Source organism: Vanessa tameamea, chromosome 14, assembly GCF_037043105.1.
Source record: "Vanessa tameamea isolate UH-Manoa-2023 chromosome 14, ilVanTame1 primary haplotype, whole genome shotgun sequence".
Lineage (NCBI taxonomy): Eukaryota > Metazoa > Arthropoda > Insecta > Lepidoptera > Nymphalidae > Vanessa > Vanessa tameamea.
The window spans coordinates 9,210,316-9,229,818 of record NC_087322.1 but is presented as its reverse complement, the minus strand read 5'-3'; the positions used below and the strand labels follow the sequence as shown (position 1 = coordinate 9,229,818).

The window sequence follows — 19,503 nt, the reverse complement described above, 5'->3', positions numbered from 1 at the left end:
CAGGCGTCCTAAGGGTTCTGCCGCGCATGCGTTGTCCCTAGTAGCGGAAAGACGTCATATGACAGATGACAGCAGGAAGACGTGCGTACTTTCGAATTGCGATGACGTTATGCCATCATAACAATCTTGTCACGATTTGACTAAATTTAAAAACATATTTTCAGCCTTTTGACATCTACTATATTTTTTTACCTTATTTTAGCTATTAATCCTATATATCAGCTAGCCAAGGTTTACCCTTGACATAAAACACCCAGTCAACATTTGTTTTGTCATTAGGTCTGCCTTTTTTAGTAGAATAACTGAAAGTCCTAAGAGGTTCGTTACTCCAGTAGGCCCATTTAATATGAAAAAACGGTACGACAGAGGCGACTTCACAGAACAATTCTTAGTATAATGGGACGGTGCCATTTTTGTATACTTTAGTTACTAATACTTGCATTGCAATTACCATCTGACAAGAATAGTTTCTAACAACTAAAATTGATGCGATTGGATTTTACAAGGTAATTACGATTTTACGGCGATAACTACGAAAGCAATTTTTTTAACCGTTTGCTAATGATATATTTTTGTCTTGAGTTTCATAAATTAAAATAACTTTCAAAAATCATAATACCAGTGACCCGCCCTGGCTTCGCACGGGTGCAATGCTGATACTAAATATACTATTAAATATATATGTCTTACAACGTTCACAGATTTTCATTCGTTAGACAATACAAACCGCTATGTCCCTGCGTTTTCAATCTGTAATACCTTCGAAAATATTCATTTAAATTACTTGCTGTAAAGAGCCTTATATATTAATAAGTTTACAATGTATTTAAGGTACTTTATCGGATAAGGATCAATGCTGTATTGCTTAAAATCGCTTCGAAAATAAGCCATTATTTTTTTTCGTTAAAAGTTAAGGTAAAAAAATGGTTATTGTGGGTTATCTCTAAGAGATAAGATAGACGTATACCATCGCGGACTTTAATGAGGACCGTTTTAAGGTGTACAATACTGTAATACATTATTTTAATCTATCTCGTGGGATTCAGCCAGCGTTTGCAATTATAGCGCAAAAAAATAGGTTTATTTACTTCTTTAAAAACCTCTAAAATTATCAGTGTTTTTCTACTATATTGTGCATGTATGTTACATATAAACCTTCCTCTTGAATCAATCTATCTGTTAAAAAAACTGTATCAAAATCTGTTGTCATTTTAAAGATCTAAGCATACACAGGGACAGAGAGCGGTGAGCGACTTTGTTTTATACTATGTAATGATATTCATGAGCCCGGTAGTCCATACAACAACATACAGGAGACTGAGATAAAACCTTCACCTACACTCAAAGATCACTGTATGTAAAGCAATTGTCTTATCCTTATAATGTAATGGAAGATAATCTTGATATGAAAAGAGATATAAAGTATCTTCGGCTCCTTTCCTAAAACATTTTCATGCTCATTTCAAAACGTCTAATGATAAGACACCGTACCTACGTACCGTACGCGTTATTTTACGAGGGCAAGGCTAATTGGTTTCTATACCGTTTAGCAAATACCAGCATTACAAGCTGAGACGATGCGAGCTCATCGTGCATTTTGATGATTTCTGTTTATCAGGAGCAGTTTTTGAGTATTTTATCGGATATCAATTTACTTAGAGTTAAACAAGGAAGTATAAATCTGAGGTTCAATTTGTACTCTAAAATAATATTCCGAAGCACCATTTAGCAGCATGTGTCTTTGGAATTTGGAAATAAGAAGATCGATATAGGTACATAAGATGGGGCCAATTGCGGCAACAACGGTATGACATAATTAAAAAATGAACATTTAAAGACTTACTTACTTACTTTTCCGGCGATTGTACTGTGCAACACTTTACTACAACTAAATATGTTTCGCCATCCAGCTTCATTCCAATTTTTGGAACTAATAAGGCTCACCGTTGACACTTGACTCAAGTATGTTAATATTATTACTAGCATCTGTCGATGTAATGACTCTTTGAACAAGATTATTAATTTTTAATGATCTCATATTATTCATGGCAGTTTGTAAGGAAACAATTTGAAATAAGATCAACGAAATAAATATTTTAAGGAAAGCTTTTGAGTTAGTTGACAATTAGGATTGATTATTTTCACTATATATCAGATATACTTTGAGGTGCAACTGAGTTTTAAACCACTTGGAAATATTGACGTATGATGAATTGTCCATTAACAACGTAAATCAACTACAAAAAAACTTTTATCAAAAAATATTTTATTTTTCTCAATACTTTCAAGACACTATTCAAACAATCAACTGTTGTTATAAATTATTTTATTCAAAATCGTAAATAAATTTACATATAATATTAATAAATATTACATCACGAACACAAAGTGTAGTTCGCATTAGTTCGGCGGTGGTGCTGCCTTTACTGTCAGGTGAATGTTTGTATGTGAATGTGGAGGTGCCTAGTAGCCGGCCAGCTCGGCGAAGGTGGAGTCCATCTCGTCGGCCAAACTCTTGTATCTGTCCTTGTTGATGCCCAACTCGTCTGTATAACACACATAGATATTAACATAAATGTAAAGACATAACACAATACTACCGCTCAAGCATATATACAATACTGCTGAAGTAGTATCGACGTAATGATGTACACCTGATGGAAATAAAAAATGACAAGTCACGAATATTAATTATGTTAACGTAAGTGAAACATTTTAAGATATATAATTATGGCGCAAGCGTGGAATAGCTTTAAAGATATAGTTTATAAAGAAGATTTAAGAGATTAAAGAATAAAAAGTACCTTGGAAGCATTGACCCACGACGGTAGCAGCAAAGCATAAGACGTATTAATCACAACACAAAAAGCAGGGCTCGAGACTACGATTTATAGAGGATTGTCCCAAAATGCCCTAAACGCTAGAGTAAATAAAACTCCGAATTTCAATATTGACAATCCTCTAAATATCGACGAGGTTAGGGTTAATTAGTAAGAAGTTGAAATTAAAAGCGATACTATACAAAGAGGTTAAGAAACTGGAAGTTGGTAGTGAAGATGCTAAATGATGACCTATCAAGTAATCAGTCGCAGAAAACCTTGTAGTTGAACAGATCGAAAAATTTGGTAGTTTATACAAATGACAGTGTGATATTTGGGGTTTTTACGGGTGATGTTTTGGGACGGTATAATCTTAAACTAAGTGCGAGGTTGTTAGTATCCTGTGAGCTCGGCGAATGTGCCGTCCAAGTCATCGCAAATCGCCTTGTATTTCTCCTTCTCGTTGAACAATGCGTCTGGAAAATTTTGTTATTAGATAAATTGCGAAGAAATTAGGGTCCAATGCGCCTGTAAATTTGATAGAAAAAAGAGAAAAGAGAAAAAACAAATGAATCATTAATACGTTTCAATTAAAAAGCTCTGCCACCTTTCGGGAGAAGTCATAGCATTCCCATTGTTCGCTTGTTAGAATTATTGTTTTTAATAATTTTGAAAAATGTATTAGATAATTTTATTAAGATATTTTATTAAGTTCATGAGTAACTGGATTATTCTCAATTTTGGTGGCTTGGTACGTTGTTTTTTTTTTATAATTGCTTCTTTTAGCAAACGCATACCTTCGAGCCTGTCAACTTCCTTCTGGAGTTTCTTGACGGTCTTCTCAGCAAACTCAGCGCGTGCCTCAGCCTCCTTAAGTTTGATGGTGAGGGTCTTCAGCTGCTTTTTGAATTCTTCTACACGCTGGTTGGCCTTTTCTTCGGATACTTCCAGAGATTTGAGGGAGTTACCGACGACCTACAGGCGATGTTACATTTAGTTATTGTTAATATTACATAACTACATTTACAATATTTTAACAAAGTAATAAAATTCTAATTAAAATTGCACTTATCAGTTTTTAAATTACAAATATAAAAGTATTTTTTCACGTTTTAAATCAACGTGCGACCCTACGTCCTTATTAATTGTCAATAATAATATTACTATCAAAATCACAAAGTTAAATATTGTTAGATTTACCTTTAATTCTTCTTCAAGTTCTGAGATTTTAGCATCACCAGACTTCACACGGTCCTCAGCGACTTCGAGTTCGTCTTCAACGAAGGCCAGCTTACGTGAAACCTTAGATTAAGAGGTACAAGTTAATTTTGTGAACGATACAGCATTAGATTGTTTGATTGATGATAATAATAGACTAACCAGAACTAACCTAACAGACTAACCAGTAGCGTTGATAAAATAACACAATAACTTTGTATAAATTCCCAAATATCAATTAGAACAAGCACCTGCAAAGGGCTTCAAGCCTCCAATAGATATAAACTATGACCAAATTTGTAGATTAACAGATCTACAGTATAAAACTGTCTATCCCCTTAATTAAACAACTGCTTTAATAAGCCGTCGCGATATTTAAAAAAAAAAGATTTAGTTACGGTTTTATTTCAGAATAATCAGATGACCGGTGTACGCGAATAAGGTTAATATTTCCATAGTACGATATTATATAGTCTAATGAATACCTCATCAGATTTTCCGTCAGCGTCTTCAGCGAGCAAACGCGCTTCCTTAAGTTGGTTGGTAAGTTGGTCCATGCGCTCCTCGTCTTGTTGTGCTCTGTTCTCCAATACTTTGCACATACTAGAAAAAAGTTTAGAACGTTAATATAAATAACCATCCGCTAATAATCCACATTTATCATAGTGTGATTATTAACAGTCATCAACAGTGATTATTATCAATCATAGTGTGAGTATTATTCTATAACATTTTGTCCGAAGTATTTTACAGATTTAAATATCACCGACTATGCACCCCTTTATTTACTTGTTTACATTGCAAACTCTTGTATTAATTACATAATGAATTATCAACAATTGGTTGGTGTCTTGGTTTACACGCAGATTGCATGGAATATTTTTACATAAACATCAGACTTACCGGTTGTTCTCGTCAGCAGCCTGTTGAGCTTCAAGCAATTTCTGCTGGGCAGTGCCAGACCTCTCCTCAGATTTCTCGAGGTCCTCCTCAATCTGTTGGACCTTCCTGTTCATCGCGGCCACCTCAGCCTCAGTAGCGGCCAACTGCTTCTCCTTCTCTTCCAAGTCTTTGTTGGCCTGTTCGAGCTTGTTCTTGTTCAGGACGAGATCCTCCTCAACCTGGGCGAGTTTCTTTTGGAGCTCACGTACTTCTTCATTGACCTGAAATGCAAATAATCAAACGATTAGCCTCTGCAATCATTATCAATATGATATTTATATTGTTAATTTGTTAGAAGTTCGAGATATAATCATAATAAAACTGTCGTAGTTAAGCTTTTATTACCTTTTTTATACATCTTATTGCTTAACTATATATATTTTAAAGCGATGAATAATTACAATTTGATGTAGTATATATTTATTAAAATAAAAGTTAAAAACGGTAATCCTAAATTAAATAAGTCTTTATGCTCTCACCTTCTCGGCACGGAGGTTGGCATCTCTGGCCTGCTGTTCGCAGGTATCTGCCTTGTCCATGGCATTGTCCTTCTCCAGCTTCATCGCCTGCATCTTCTTCTTAATCGCGTCCATGGTGGCGGCTTTTTGTTTTTACGGTCCGGTCGAAAAAATACGCCAGTTACTGGCCTGCAATCAGTAAAAAATATGATTAAAATTTATCCTATGTTTTAAAACACTGCCTTTGAATCATGACTAACGAAACTCTTGCAAGGATACAGGATATTATTATATCGAGCAGCAGTCAGTATTAGTGACTGAAATGTGATTGGTAGTTTGAATATTGGTGGGATCCATCTATTCAAATATTGGTGGGATAATTATGGTAGAGTAGTGTAAATGTAACGTATAATTCGCTACTGCTTACTGCATTGCAGTCCTGAGTAGTAAAACAAATCACGAAATTCTCGGTAACATTCCGGAGTTCGAGTGCAGGATCGCAAGAAACGTCGTTGATCTGCTCCTAAATTCTATCAGATCGCGTCTTCTATTGATTATGATATATGAAAGACTGCATCTGTGTATAGCTAATCTTCGCTAAGAACGGCAATGTGACCAAAAGTCACCATCATTCGTAAAATTCGCAATAATGTCAAATTTTGTCTCAACTTATGCTCCAAAAGTGTATTGAGACTGTTGAGAGATGAATGAGAGTATTAAGATTCATGTGTTTATTGCTATAATTAGATGAAATGTTTGTCATACCGCTAGAGATAGATAGTCAATGAAAGATAAGTTCGTATTATAGTTATTTAAATAATTTATAATATCCGTGGCTCATACTTGGCTCATAGCCAGACTAACAAATGCGAGAAGCACGTTAAACGTTGCTTTAATGTTCGTGATATTAACCTATAATCTATTTTTACGAGTTAAACAAAAGTAACATGAATCTCTATTTAAAAATGTTTATAGTTATGTTTAGAAGAATATAGTTTTAGCTCAAGCGTATATTATGATCGTAATTAAAAGCCACCTTGAATAAGTAAGATTTAAAAACGAAAGAATAAAAAATATTTCGATAATTTTTATTTAATTAATAAATTCAAAATTGTATCACGATTATAAACTTATTAAGTAGATATTAAGGAAATATTTACATAATATAATTTATGCTCAAAAGCTATGTTATATCATATTTCAATTTATTATTTTGTTAATTACAAAATATTTTGCAAAGAAAACCTGATTATTTATTATAAATTTAGTATCTACGAATAATAAATATTTTTATACAAAAAGCGATTTAATACTGACAGCATTATCTACCGAAATAGCGTGAATCAATTTATGTTTCTTGTTCATTATTTAAACCTACATAGTTATGTTATTTGATCGCATTCTTTTAACGTTTCTTAGCTATAATGTCGGATTTAATAGTGTTGATGTAATCAGGTCATCCTTTATATAGCAATGTGCCTTTAAATCTTTAAATACAAAGTTCCGGGCACCGTTAAACCGATTCGTAAAACTTATTAAAAAACCAGCAAGCTTTACGTCTGGAGGTTGCGAAAATAACATACAGTGGTGTATTTTTGGCTAGCTGTCAAGTGTTGCCGATATTGTTAGATGAAATGAACGTTCCCGAGCGAACAGCTGGTTTAAGTCTGAACAATTTATCGTTTTTAAAAATCTTTATTTTATATATCGAGAAAATGAAGCCAACGTGTTTTTACAGATATTTATAATTATATCATATTGTTACGATTCCTAAAAACCTGTACATTTATATAGAAATCCGGGTTATCTGGCTGTTATGTCTATTGTACCTAATACACATTTCTATAAGATTGATGATAGATAGCCAAAGTTAAGTTTTAGTTCGTTACGAACGGATCATGTGTTTAAACGTTTGTCTAATAAATAAATACATACATAAATATAATACAATAAATTGACTTGTCTAAGAATATTGTTAAAAATATAAAAAAAGTATTATTCAATTGAACTAAATTTTTGTTTCATATAAAACATTCGCCTAGTTGCTTTCTTTAGTACCTACGGCTGAGTAGAGGTTTAAAATATCTTATAGAACGTCTATTCTAAAAAAAGATGTAAAAAAAGAAGTTATTTCATAAATATTTTTCATGTCAAGGTCAAGGCATTTTACAAGAATACAGTTTTAGTGTTTCTTTTAAAAAACTGCTATTCAAAAAAATCTTCTTAATCATTGTAACAAACTTCAATTTTAATTGACATTAAATTCCTTAAAGATATTAAAAATATTAGCCTTTTGAATTTTCTCAACAATTACAGTTTTGTTTTTAATAGAGACTGATTATGCTAGTTTATTTTGTGCAAAAGAATGAAAATTTAAATCCTTAGATTAAATATTGCTTAAACACGCGATACATCATTTGTGAAATATTAGATTATTTAAGGTATAATTCATACATAATTAATAAAATACTTTGTCATATAATTATTTGAACTACATATTTCAACAAGTATAATTTGCACTATAAAATTATTTGCAGTTCCAGTCTCAACCAAGTGTTTAATTAAGAAATGTTTTAACTTTTATTTTATTAATAAAGAGCTAGGAATAGGATTTTTAATCTACACTATCTATCCATGAATGTTATCCTAAATTGAATTTATGGTGTTGTTTAAGTTCATTCTTCAATATACATATGTAGGTATGTGTTCTATGCACACGTTTTGATAGAGTGCCAATAATTTTATGATCTCATTTCAGTGACCCATTAACAAGTTTCCGGATAAAATATATTTTTTTAAAAAATATGTTTATAAATACACATTCCTTCACATTACAATTAATAACGTACAAACTACCCAATTGCTTTTTAGTTCATTTTAAAAATTTATGAATTAGCATTGAAGTTTGTCTTGACAATATTTGGAACTAGAGTGCCATAAATGAAAGTTAAAAGTTAAGTTTTTTTTTTGGCCATTGATATATTTTTAAGCCGTTAAACATACGGATTAATTGCATGATATGCCAGTGTGTCTAAGAGAGGTGAAAGTTATCTTAAGTTTGTATTTGAAATAAGTATTTATTTTTATTTTATTTTTTTGATTGTTAAACAACCTATTTTTTTGTTATATGTTTTTATTTAGTTTTATATATCAAACTAGGAAATATTTATTCAAAGTCAATGGTTGCATATGAAATTAAATTCACGGATATTTGGTAATGTATGCATGAATTAAATAATTACTGTAAAATTGTATAACAGCGGTAACATGATTATAAATGATTTCGTCATTTCTATTACAAATTAAATTAATTGAATAGTACGTTAGTATTAGTTGTATTTGCGAAAACCCATATATGTACCGAAAGAATAATGTTTCAATGTTCTTACGCGGCGGTGTATGTATGTGTGGGTGTTTTATATATGCGTGCAATACATCATTCGACAACAACGAACGTTTCCAAATGTGGCTCGTAGTTCATTCAAGTAATAAGACACCTCATTAATAATTTCTTACAAGCCCTAATTCGCAGATAAACTTGCCACGTTTGATTATAAATAAAAAATCAGTCGAGTTTCCCCATATCGCTAAATAAATACTGATGTTCGAAGTGTCCGCAAATAGGTCGGAGCTACGAGCGGACACTATTTTCAGCGAGGACGCGCACGCGCTGAAACCCGAGTCACTCCGAGAGACAACGAGATGAACGCACCACCCTAAGCTCCACCATATCACATTTCCGCAACTTAACTTTGAATAAGTGCAAGCGAAACACTCAACGCATCAGCTTGGATACACCACTGCACTGCACTTTCACCCAACACGGTTGGCACGGAGGTTAGGTGGTTCGGTGAGATCCGTGGGTATCCAGGCTGGTGGCGCGGCACTCACCTAGCGGGCTATTCACACGGCGGAGCGACACGCACTGCGCGCGCGCCCGCCCTGCGCTCACGCCGCCCGCCCGCACTATTTTCGGTGCCAAAAAATTCAGGATTCCAATCCACCATCGCAATCACGTCGTGCTTGCTCACTCCCACATCGGTATCCGCTTCATTTTCATGCGATTTTCGTTATAATATAATGTTTAGGTCATGAAACCCGACGTCTTCCGTGCTATTTACTAAAACAAACGTAGTGCAAAAATAATATGAGGCAGATTTAACTTTTATAGATTTGTTTTTTTAATGTTGCAAATTAGTATTTTATCGACAAGCCTTAACATTTTAAATAAAGGAAATCTGCAATTATTTCTGAATTAATATTTCATTAAAATAATTTTGGTTAATTAGGAAGAATAATACATAAAAATATTATTGAAATTATTACAAGAATTTGTTGGATAAGTCATGAATTAGGTACACGTTCATTTACGACAAGAAAGATATAAAAAAAATCTTCTTTTTTTGTAATATGTGTAAGAGCTGAATATACGACTGGAGATATAATAAAAGGAAGCTTATTATGAATAAAATTTGCTAGCAGAATATTTAGTAAGATAATATGCGTAAGGTTAATTTCATTTTTCCTTTACTCGCGCCAACCTTGTGCCTGAAGACGTGTTTTTTCTTGTTAGGTTATTTAATTATTATGTACAAATATAAAAACAATGTTCAAATGTGGCCACACCGTTTACCCTACCTATTTATTATTATTATAAATTATACCACTGGTTCCACCACCTATGGTTTCGTGATTTTACTCCTTGGACTAAATTCAATGTTCGTTAAAAATATGTCAGTTGAAGTCTAATAATCTAGTATGCTTAAACGTTTTTTTTCTAACTATAAATATATAGTGTTGCACAAATTCAAACACTGGTTATATCGGAATACTGATGGTGAGACTGAGTCATTTCCTTTTGTAAAAGTATAAGTTACTTAAATATTTATTGGTCAAAGATGATGATGACGGAATACCCAAAAAAATTATGACACGGCTCCTAATACATAAAAGCGTAAAAAATAGCTAATTTCTCTTAATCGAAGTTTGGTAGAAGTGGTATTCGTATTTTCTTATTATGTAACAGTTTAATTTTTTCTTACGTCATTAGTCACCGTGAACCAGCTTCTAGTCCAGGAACAGGGTATCAATTAAAAAAAGAATCACTTACTCGTATAAACAAGACATCAGAATGAATTAGCAGTTATGAACAGCGACTAGTAACTTTAACATGCATATAATGTTGAATATTTTGCGTCATCGGTAATATAGGAGTCTGGTTTACTAAGGGTTTCTTTAAAAAACAACACACTTAGTACCAAATGAATGAATACCATATATCTTTATATTCAGTACGCCCCACCTCTAGTATAAATTTTATCAAAACGCCGTCCATGGATAATCGTGGAAGTACATATATGTGTATGTGTACATGGTAATATAAAGTATTTTGTACCATAATTAGCGATAAACAATAACATAATTAAGCAACTCTCTTCCAAGCTGATAAGTATGGTACAGGCGCGTTCACAAATAATGCATTAGTTTTCAAACTAGTGCACAAATGCAATCTGTATAAAACGAGCACGCTACGACAAATGATCGTGTTTGAATCCTGTCCGGATAACTATTTATTTTAGTTAACTTTTAGTATTTCTCAATGCCCGAAACAATACGTAAACTGTGGAAAGTATTTTGTATAAATAGGGGTATTCCAGTTAAGTTAGTACCAATGGTACCGATATTGCTTTAAGAATTTACAAAACTCAAGGTCATTAAAAATAGGTAATATATAGCATATAAGTTACCTTCGATCTTGTTACATATTATATACTATATATAAAGTTTATGATTTATCGACGTTTTATGTATTCTTTAATTTATAATCCGCACCTAAGTACATAAACAAGTACTTAACAAACTCTTAGACAGACCCCAAAAAAAACAAAGTAATTTTATATAAACGTATATTTATCTGAATGAAACAGTTACTCAAAGCTTTCGACACACTCTGTAGATAAAAAATGCTAATTATATGTAGAAAACTAAGCAGTCGTAACTCGTAATGCGTTGTACAAAGGATTGAGTGTGGAAGTTGAAAGCGTTATACAAAATATATTAAATATTACTTATATTAAACACGGAAATGAAAATTAGACAATTCTAAAATCCAACTTAGAATGGAGTTTACAAAAATGTAGTCAGTATTGTTAGATATTTTAAAGAAGTTTATAAATACTATGAATTTTATTTAAATCTTAAATGTAAAAAGTTGAAACTTATATAATATTCATATATTGAATCTTTATTTTGAATTATTTTATTTTTCATTACTGTTATAGTATATTATACGTTTCTCGTAAACACCCAATACTCGAGTTTCTTATATTTCGATTAATCGCTAGTAACTTTCATTGTACTTGCAAGAAATATACTTTTTTTAATAAGCGTTTAAATATTATATTGGATTCATATTTTAAATAAACGCAATATCATTATTTGCATTAAAACTTTTAGAATTGTCTAAAGTTCAATTGTTACTGATATAAAAATCTACTTGATTTATTAAAACATTATAAGTGGTTGTAGGTACAAAATTTTATAAACCTATACGAACGGTCTGTATATTATACCGGTCTGTGGTATGATTGTGAGTAACCTAAAGGACATATATATATAACATTTATATTTAAATTATGTAAAAGTAAAGACTTCGTTCTGCGCCAATCATAATTATAATCGATAGCGGTTGTGTTCTAAACATATATATATATAAATATAATTTGCTTAAATATATTTTTATACCTTAAACGTTATCAATCACACTGGTCGCTTTAATTTAACATCTTAGTACAATATGGTATTTTTTTGATTATTATTGAGCGGAAAGTGTGAACGAATCACTTTTTAAGCATTTCTTAAATCTTACTGATCTTAAAGAATAGCAAGATAAGATTTTATAAAACAACTGGTTTTCGTGACGTGAGACAAAATAAATTTTGATATTTATTATTGAAATGAAATAAATGTATTATAAGTACATAAAATTAATATAATTTTAACAAAAGGAATGTATTACGTATTATAAAAAACCCTTTAATAGGTATTTAATTACAAACGCAACCGCAGCAAAAAATAGTTTAGGTTTTATATATTATTTTGTTTAAGAAAAAAATTTAAGTTAACCGATATTGGTACATCTGCATATTATTATTTTTTTTTTGCTGCGTTGGCGTAAATAAGTACCTTTTAATATTATATCCGACATTCAACATTATTTCACTTTTCTTCTCAACGTGTCTATTTTAAAGGCACAAAAATGTTATATCAGGCCTTTCCTAATTAACTTTTGTAACTATGTACTTATAAAACCTACATTTTTGTTGTTAAATTAAATATTAAATTCAAGGGCCAATGTTTAAGAAATACAAGGTTATCAAAAAAGATTCATCTTCATGTGCACTACGCAAATTATACAGAAGCAGTATTTCCCGCCATTTTATTCAATATATTGCTTAAAACAATATGGCGGCACTTTTTTCTTGCATTGCTTATCACTTAATAACCTGATAAATCTGCGAACGTCTGATCAACTTCCTCGGCGATAGCTTTGTATTTACTTCTTTCTTCAACCACTTCATCTGTCAAAAATATTAGTAAGATAAGTCAATATCAATAAAATCGATTTGTATAGTAATAAAAGTAAATAAATAAAAAATAACCTACTTTTTACAAACCGCCAAAGTATTTAATTAATTTTATCTGCTCTTTGATAAGTACTGCTAGCTAAATTTGCGTGAATATTGTTACTATTTTAAATATTTTTTATTTATTATTTGATTGATTATTAACAACACATTTTGATATAGCCTCTTTTTCGTGTTCTTTGGTCCAGTGGAAAATATTTTGACTGATTCAGAAAGTCAAAATATTCTGTGATAAATTGTACATTTGTTTATTATCTATTTTGCAAAATTAAAAGCAAAAAATTAGCGCTCATTGATATTAAATAACTACTCGGAACATACTACATATATAGGATAAATTGAAAATAAAAGTATTTATTTGATAGAAGATACATTACTTTTTCAATTGAATAATTCGGTGACAGCATGTCTCTTCATTTATACTTTTAATAAATACGTTTACTTAATACTTTTACATTGTACAATCTACACTACATACTTCTACAAAATAATGCGGATAAGTCATTTATTTACATATATCTTTCACATGCAATTTGAATGTTTTTTTATACTCACGAATGCATATAAAAATATATTTGCCTACTTTAATCGACACATTTATATACAAAGCAATGAAAGTTTACTTCTACATATGCAAATAGGGTATGTAATGAAATAAATACAAAAAAGCTTTTAAATAATTTTATTTGTTTTTTTAGGAAATAAAAATAAAACATAAGCGTAAATTAATAAATTATTTATTTTTTTAAATAATTGAAAATAAATACCGCCGTATAAGTAGATTGTGATGCTTTAAATTAGGAGTATAAAATATAAAGTTAATATACGTCTATATAAATATTGCGTTTAGCGGGCTGGTGGTCGCACCGGCTTGTTGCTGAGCTGGAGACCAGCATCAAGTTTAGTCCTTGAGGATAAGCTCCACGAAGGCAGTGTCCAAGTCGTCTCCGATGTCCTTGTACTTCTCCTTTTCGGCAACAAGTTCGTCTGCGCATTTTCATGATTAAATTAATTTTATACATCCAAAAGAAATATTAGCTAAAATAATCAAATTTACGACACAAAATAAAAACATTACTTGTAATAAAATTGAACTGTAATGTGTTTCACCTCTTAGTACATTTAAAATTACTACACAGAACTAATATGTTTTATATTAATTAAAAATCCCATAGAATTACCGATAAATGATTTTACAAAACCCCATAAGTCAAGTTTTGCAGCACATGTTTTAGCGGCAAAATGTACAAGTGTATAAAGTATTAAAAAATGCTTACATGTTGCGATCCTGGTTATTCCGAAGCCATGCGTCGTTTTCGCTAAGTTAGCTGTAAGTTTGGCTTTAAAATCGTATCGACGACACTTTCAATGCATGCAGTTTGAGAAGCGTTGGCAATTGACGGTTTCGATTCGTGTGGGTGGGTGTAGGTAATCGAAAGAGATAAGTCATGAATTGTTTTTTACTGATTTAAATGCACATGTAAAGCTTAAAACAAACGATAAGCGTTATGCGGCGAGGCCGGTGGTCAGTGGCAGCACGTGCAGCGGTCGCAGACGCGCCCCACGGCCCGCGGTATGCCCAGTTCCTTGAACGCCACATCCAACTCCGTGCCCATTTCGTGGAATAGCTCCTTGCCGGAGATCAGATCGTCTGCGGAGACCGGCAGGGTCAATCGCTTCACGCTCTTCGCTCGTTAGTTCGTTAAATTCACTCTCATGCAATCACGTTAATAGTACTGACACAACTGAGGGGGTATTGAAACGCTATTCCACCAGCTAAATTTTAAATATTTATTTACATGTTAATAAATTATTTTATCTTGAACATTTTTTTTAATTGGTTTCGCATTAATTTTGATTAAGTCTAAAGTTATCGTATTAACGCGTAAATTAAATTGGGTCCACGGTTAAGTTTATTTTTTTTAAGTTATTCAGCGGGAGCCGCGGCCTCGGGGGCGCCTTCGGCCGGTGCAGCCGGAGCAGGTTCACCTTCAGCCGGAGCGGGTGCGGGTTCGGGTGCAGGTTCGGGTGCGGGTGCGGGTTCCGGTGCGGGTTCGGGTGCGGGCTCCGCCGGGGGAGGTGGAGGGGGAGTAGGCTCCTTGGGTGGTGGTGGAGGAGGAGGAGTGGGCTCCTTGGGTGGCGGTGGGGGAGGAGTTGGCTCCTTCGGTGGCGGGGCTGGAGCGTTCATCTTTTTCTCGAGCGCTCTCTTCGCCGCTTCCACTTGCCGCTCCGTCATGTCCACACCCGGGATCAGTTCCACGACAGTGTCATCGATGTCGTCCCCGATGTCATTGAACTTCTCCTTCTCGTTGATCAGGTCATCTGCGGCAGGCGAGGCGGTCAGGTATCTCAAAGTGCCGACGACATGCGCTACCACCAAAGTCCATGCCTCGCTGGTTGGCTAGGGGTTTCAAGGGTGTCCCCCCTTCCGGGCGGACCGCATGTGCATCATGCGCTATCCATGCCGCTATACTGGGAAGGGTTCTCTTCCATGCTTCGTTTCACAATACGGATCGAAGACGGAGTCAGGTCCTCGGGCCCAATAGTACCTCGTCTTCTTGAAGGTGCATGCGTTAGCAATGGGCTGAGTACTTCGTTACAACACAAAAACAAGGGGTTTTCAACACGACCCGTGCTTCGCCGAACTTATGATATGTACAATGATTTTCTTATTCCATTTTTTAGTTACATTTCCGATTGAACTTATCCGATTATTAATACTGAGTAACTCCATGAGACGATGATACTGATTTGATATTAATGTTAACTTTAATGAATATGATTGTATACTTTCAAGTATAGCTGGTGGAATCAGTTGAAGGAAAATGAAAGGTTCAGACGAGTTAGTAAAAAAGACAACGTGTTAAAAATAATAATATAATATATTTATAAACACGTGTTAGAATACTCTTATAATCATTAATTTATTTCTCACGAACTATCTATCAATTCATTAATCGATAACATTTAAAAGAAAGACGGATTACCCTCGATCGGTTTAAATTACATCAAGTATTATTCCCTTTCTGTATCGCATACGGAACCTCGTTCTAGAGGTAAATTGCCAGCTTGGAATAAAATGCCAATTGTGAGAATATCTAAAGTTCTTAAAAATCTGTCATAATTTATTCTTAATAAATAACAACAAGCGGTAGTTATGACACAAGAAAAGAAAACCTTCTCGAAAGTATATAGAATATCAAAATAATTCATATCAAGCATATTCTCATAAATATCATTATTTTACTTGTTACCATCACTCATTAAATAAAAAATAACTAATCTCTTTCCTAGTATTAAGTAAATAAAAAGTTCATTATAAATCGCAAACAGTGCACTCCCCGATACATCTACAGTACTCGTAATATTACACCGGAACAATTACAGGAATGTCACTCCTATCATATAAGTGCAACTAATTTGACAAAAGTTATTACGACTCGTTTTGGTCCCAAAAATGGAATGTCGAAATACCTTAATACAAGTCGTATTTTTTTTCTCATACGACTACCTAATACGATTTCGACTACAGACGCGCTGACTTATACAAATGAGGAAATACACTTACAATAGCATACAAAATATTAGTAAACTGTGATCGAAATAAAAAAAAATTGCACTTGGCAGTGGCGTCGTAGCGAACTAGATTTTGACGTTACATAAAAAGCGGCTGGCAATTACTTTATATCTAGTAACATCTCGTCACCCGCCTGCTTCACTTTTAATTAACTAGTCATGTCATAAAAGAAAAAAGTATAAAAATATAAGAACAGCGGCGTATAAAGTTAATAAATAATGATAGCGCGCATCTACCATAGACACGTATTCTTGCAATGGCAGCACGATATTGACAGATGTCAGAATTGACAGACGTCACTCAGAGAGCAGACTAGTGAGGTGGACATGTTTGTCGATATCGATAGCGAGCGAAGTGAAGCGGGCGGGGGAGGGGAGGGGGTTGTGAGAGGGCGAGGTGTTCACATGTTCTGAATGTCGTGGAGCGTGGCCTCCATCTCCTCCTGCAGGACTTTGCTCTTTTCGCGCTCGGCCACCAGATCGTCTGCAAGATCGGACGCGGCCGAGGTCAGTCACACGCCACATCAAACGATACAAGCATTCTCGACATTGATCGACTTATTTATTGTCATGAGCGATTACTATGCCATTTCTTGGAGTCGAAAGTGCTTGAATCGGGGTTAAGGCAAAAATACAACATTTATATAAAACCATGCAATATACACAGAAAATAAAAAAATCTACAACGACAATTCGAGCAGTCTAGCAGGACACATTGAAACTCCATGCTGACAAATTAAATAAATATACAACCGTGAAAATCTCAAAAAGATACAATTTATATAAAAGTAAATTTAAAATATGAAATTATCACAGTTGATTATTCATAAATTAAAACTAAATCTGTTACTATGAAAATAAGAAAAAAATTAAGCTAGAATCATAGCGCAATGAAAGTAAATAAGCTTTAAAAATCTATAGTACAGCTTTGAAACTGAAGAACAGCTCGTATGATGGCTGAGATGGCTAAGTGCGTTTATTTAAGCTTTTGTTATTTTTCAAACGTGTAACTTTGTTACAACTTGACTTTAGAGATCATTTAAAATTTCACTTAACCGACTGCTGTACTGGATAATACACTTATTATCTGGAGAACCTTAAAAACTTTATCAATAAATGATTATTATTACGTACTCGATATCCTTCCTCTACCTAACGAACATCGTGTAATTTATAAATCTTGGCAATAAATTTGTATTCTTATCACCTACTTTAAATATTCACTTTGATATAATTATAACAAAAAAAAAATATTACCTTCAAGCCTGTCGACCTCCTTCTGGAGTTTCTGGACAGAGCGCTCGGCAAATTCAGCGCGAGCTTCAGCCTGTAACCATCGTTGACGTACATTTAATATCTGGTCTTACATAAGCAGCCTATTTTCTGTCTAATGACATATTTATCATATTTCTAATTTTTAAAACGTTCAAACGTAACGAATTCATACAATCTCGTTCCACAGAAAATAGACTGCTTTCAAAATAATCTCATGCAAAATTTACTTTTTAATTTAGTTAATAATAACTTTAAAACATTTATTGAATTATTATTTTTTCAATTTTTTTTTTAATTAAGTAAAAAATCTTGTAACAATATAATTCCAAAAATACAAACAAAATGTTATACAAAGGTAAAGCGACACAAATACCATGCAATTACCTTTACCAAAAGCAGCTATGTGCTGAACAGAGGCTATAATTGAACACAATAATATACCGTTACCCCCTTGAAACAATATTCATAGAAAAATGAAAATGATATGATATGATATTATACAAAATAGTCGAAGCCTTGGTCACTTTATCTATAATTTTACTTATCATTATCTTATTTTGTATTCATAAATATCATTTTGTTATATAACATATCAGAGTTGACTTTTTTTATAATGGCAACCCATATTCGAATAATTTAATGTGGTTTAATGAATAGGATCAATTTTATGTCAATAGAAGTGTGACCAAGGCCCGTACGTCGAGCAACTTACTTGCGTGAGTTTCTGCGAGAGGCTGTGTATCTTATCCTCGACGTGTTCGCGGGACGCCATCGCCTGGCCACACAGACTCATTACTTACAAGCCACCGGCATGCTAGCGCCCATGTTGTGACTGTACGGCCGGAATTACTAATTCTTTCCCTCTTTCTAATTAACTAACTAATGAGGTAGAGTGGTCACCGTCGAGCTTGATGCATTGAAAGTGTTTAAATAAAATTGACGGAGAATAAATAAAAAACCATAGATAATAGAATACTAAATAGGATCGATATAAAATTATCATAGAGGATAAACATTAAGCATTTTACCAACACTACAAGCCTTATGGTAAAGTAAAAATGTATAGAGCTAAAGAAAAAAATAGTCCCATAAAGCGTACGATCACAACACAGGCGGATATTTTAAACATACATAATAAATACAGAAATAAAATGCACTACACATGTACAGGGAGAAAGTCCTCTTAAATACAAAGATACATAGATGAAGCACCAACCGCTGCCAGCCACTCGACTACAACGAACCTACACCGTCGAAGTAGCCCATCTCCCCGAATTGTTAGCACAAGATAACATAAATAAAGATGGCGATTGTCCTCGGTAGATGGGTAAGAGGGGCTATTTCATGGAACACAGAGATGAGCGTGATTCGAGACTACAACCGCAACCAGAACTATCTACGAATTCCTCCTCCGCCGAGGCCGCTGTTACCTCTTTGAGCTGCGCGTCGAGCACCTTCACCTGACCCTCGTAGGACTCTTCTCTTTGTGTCGCCTGTGATTATGTTATGTTAACGAGTATACACAATAAAAAACAACGAAAACGAGAACTCCATGCAGTATCTTACAAT

At 33.4% G+C, this 19,503-nt stretch overlaps 2 protein-coding genes across 29 annotated transcripts in view; both read right to left on the bottom strand.

Moving 5' to 3' along the window:
- Positions 1–2,309: 2,309 nt before the first annotated feature.
- LOC113398574 (tropomyosin-1) lies at positions 2,310–9,493 on the bottom strand. 2 transcript variants are annotated; one of them, XR_010309333.1, is made up of 8 exons: positions 9,329–9,493; positions 5,459–5,626; positions 4,941–5,200; positions 4,523–4,640; positions 4,020–4,121; positions 3,617–3,794; positions 2,805–3,295; positions 2,310–2,546 (listed from the first exon to the last, which is right to left on the bottom strand). XR_010309333.1 is itself a non-coding variant. In XM_026637375.2 (7 exons), exons 2-7 carry the CDS (start codon positions 5,570–5,572, stop codon positions 2,464–2,466), a joined length of 855 nt encoding a protein of 284 aa, XP_026493160.1. In that variant the 5' UTR covers positions 5,573–5,626; positions 9,329–9,493; the 3' UTR covers positions 2,310–2,463. The 2 variants fall into 2 exon arrangements, 1 of the variants encoding a protein (XP_026493160.1); XM_026637375.2 differs by lacking the exon at positions 2,805–3,295.
- Positions 9,494–12,583: 3,090 nt separating this feature from the next.
- The window catches only part of LOC113398801 (tropomyosin-2), a 28,952-nt gene continuing 22,032 nt past the window's right edge, over positions 12,584–19,503 (bottom strand). For 7 of the 27 annotated variants that reach the window (XM_026637717.2, XM_026637720.2, XM_026637718.2 and 4 more), the window contains 2 exons: positions 17,917–17,986; positions 14,014–15,405 (listed from right to left, as the gene is read on the bottom strand). In XM_026637717.2, the coding sequence (XP_026493502.1) occupies positions 15,011–15,405; positions 17,917–17,986 (465 nt within the window). In that variant the 3' untranslated portion in view covers positions 14,014–15,010. Of the gene's footprint in view, positions 13,018–13,804; positions 15,406–15,946; positions 17,144–17,916; positions 17,987–18,646; positions 18,710–19,364; positions 19,428–19,503 lie in introns of those variants that run through there. The other 20 variants (XM_026637727.2, XM_026637726.2, XM_026637724.2 and 17 more) reach the window with 8 other exon arrangements.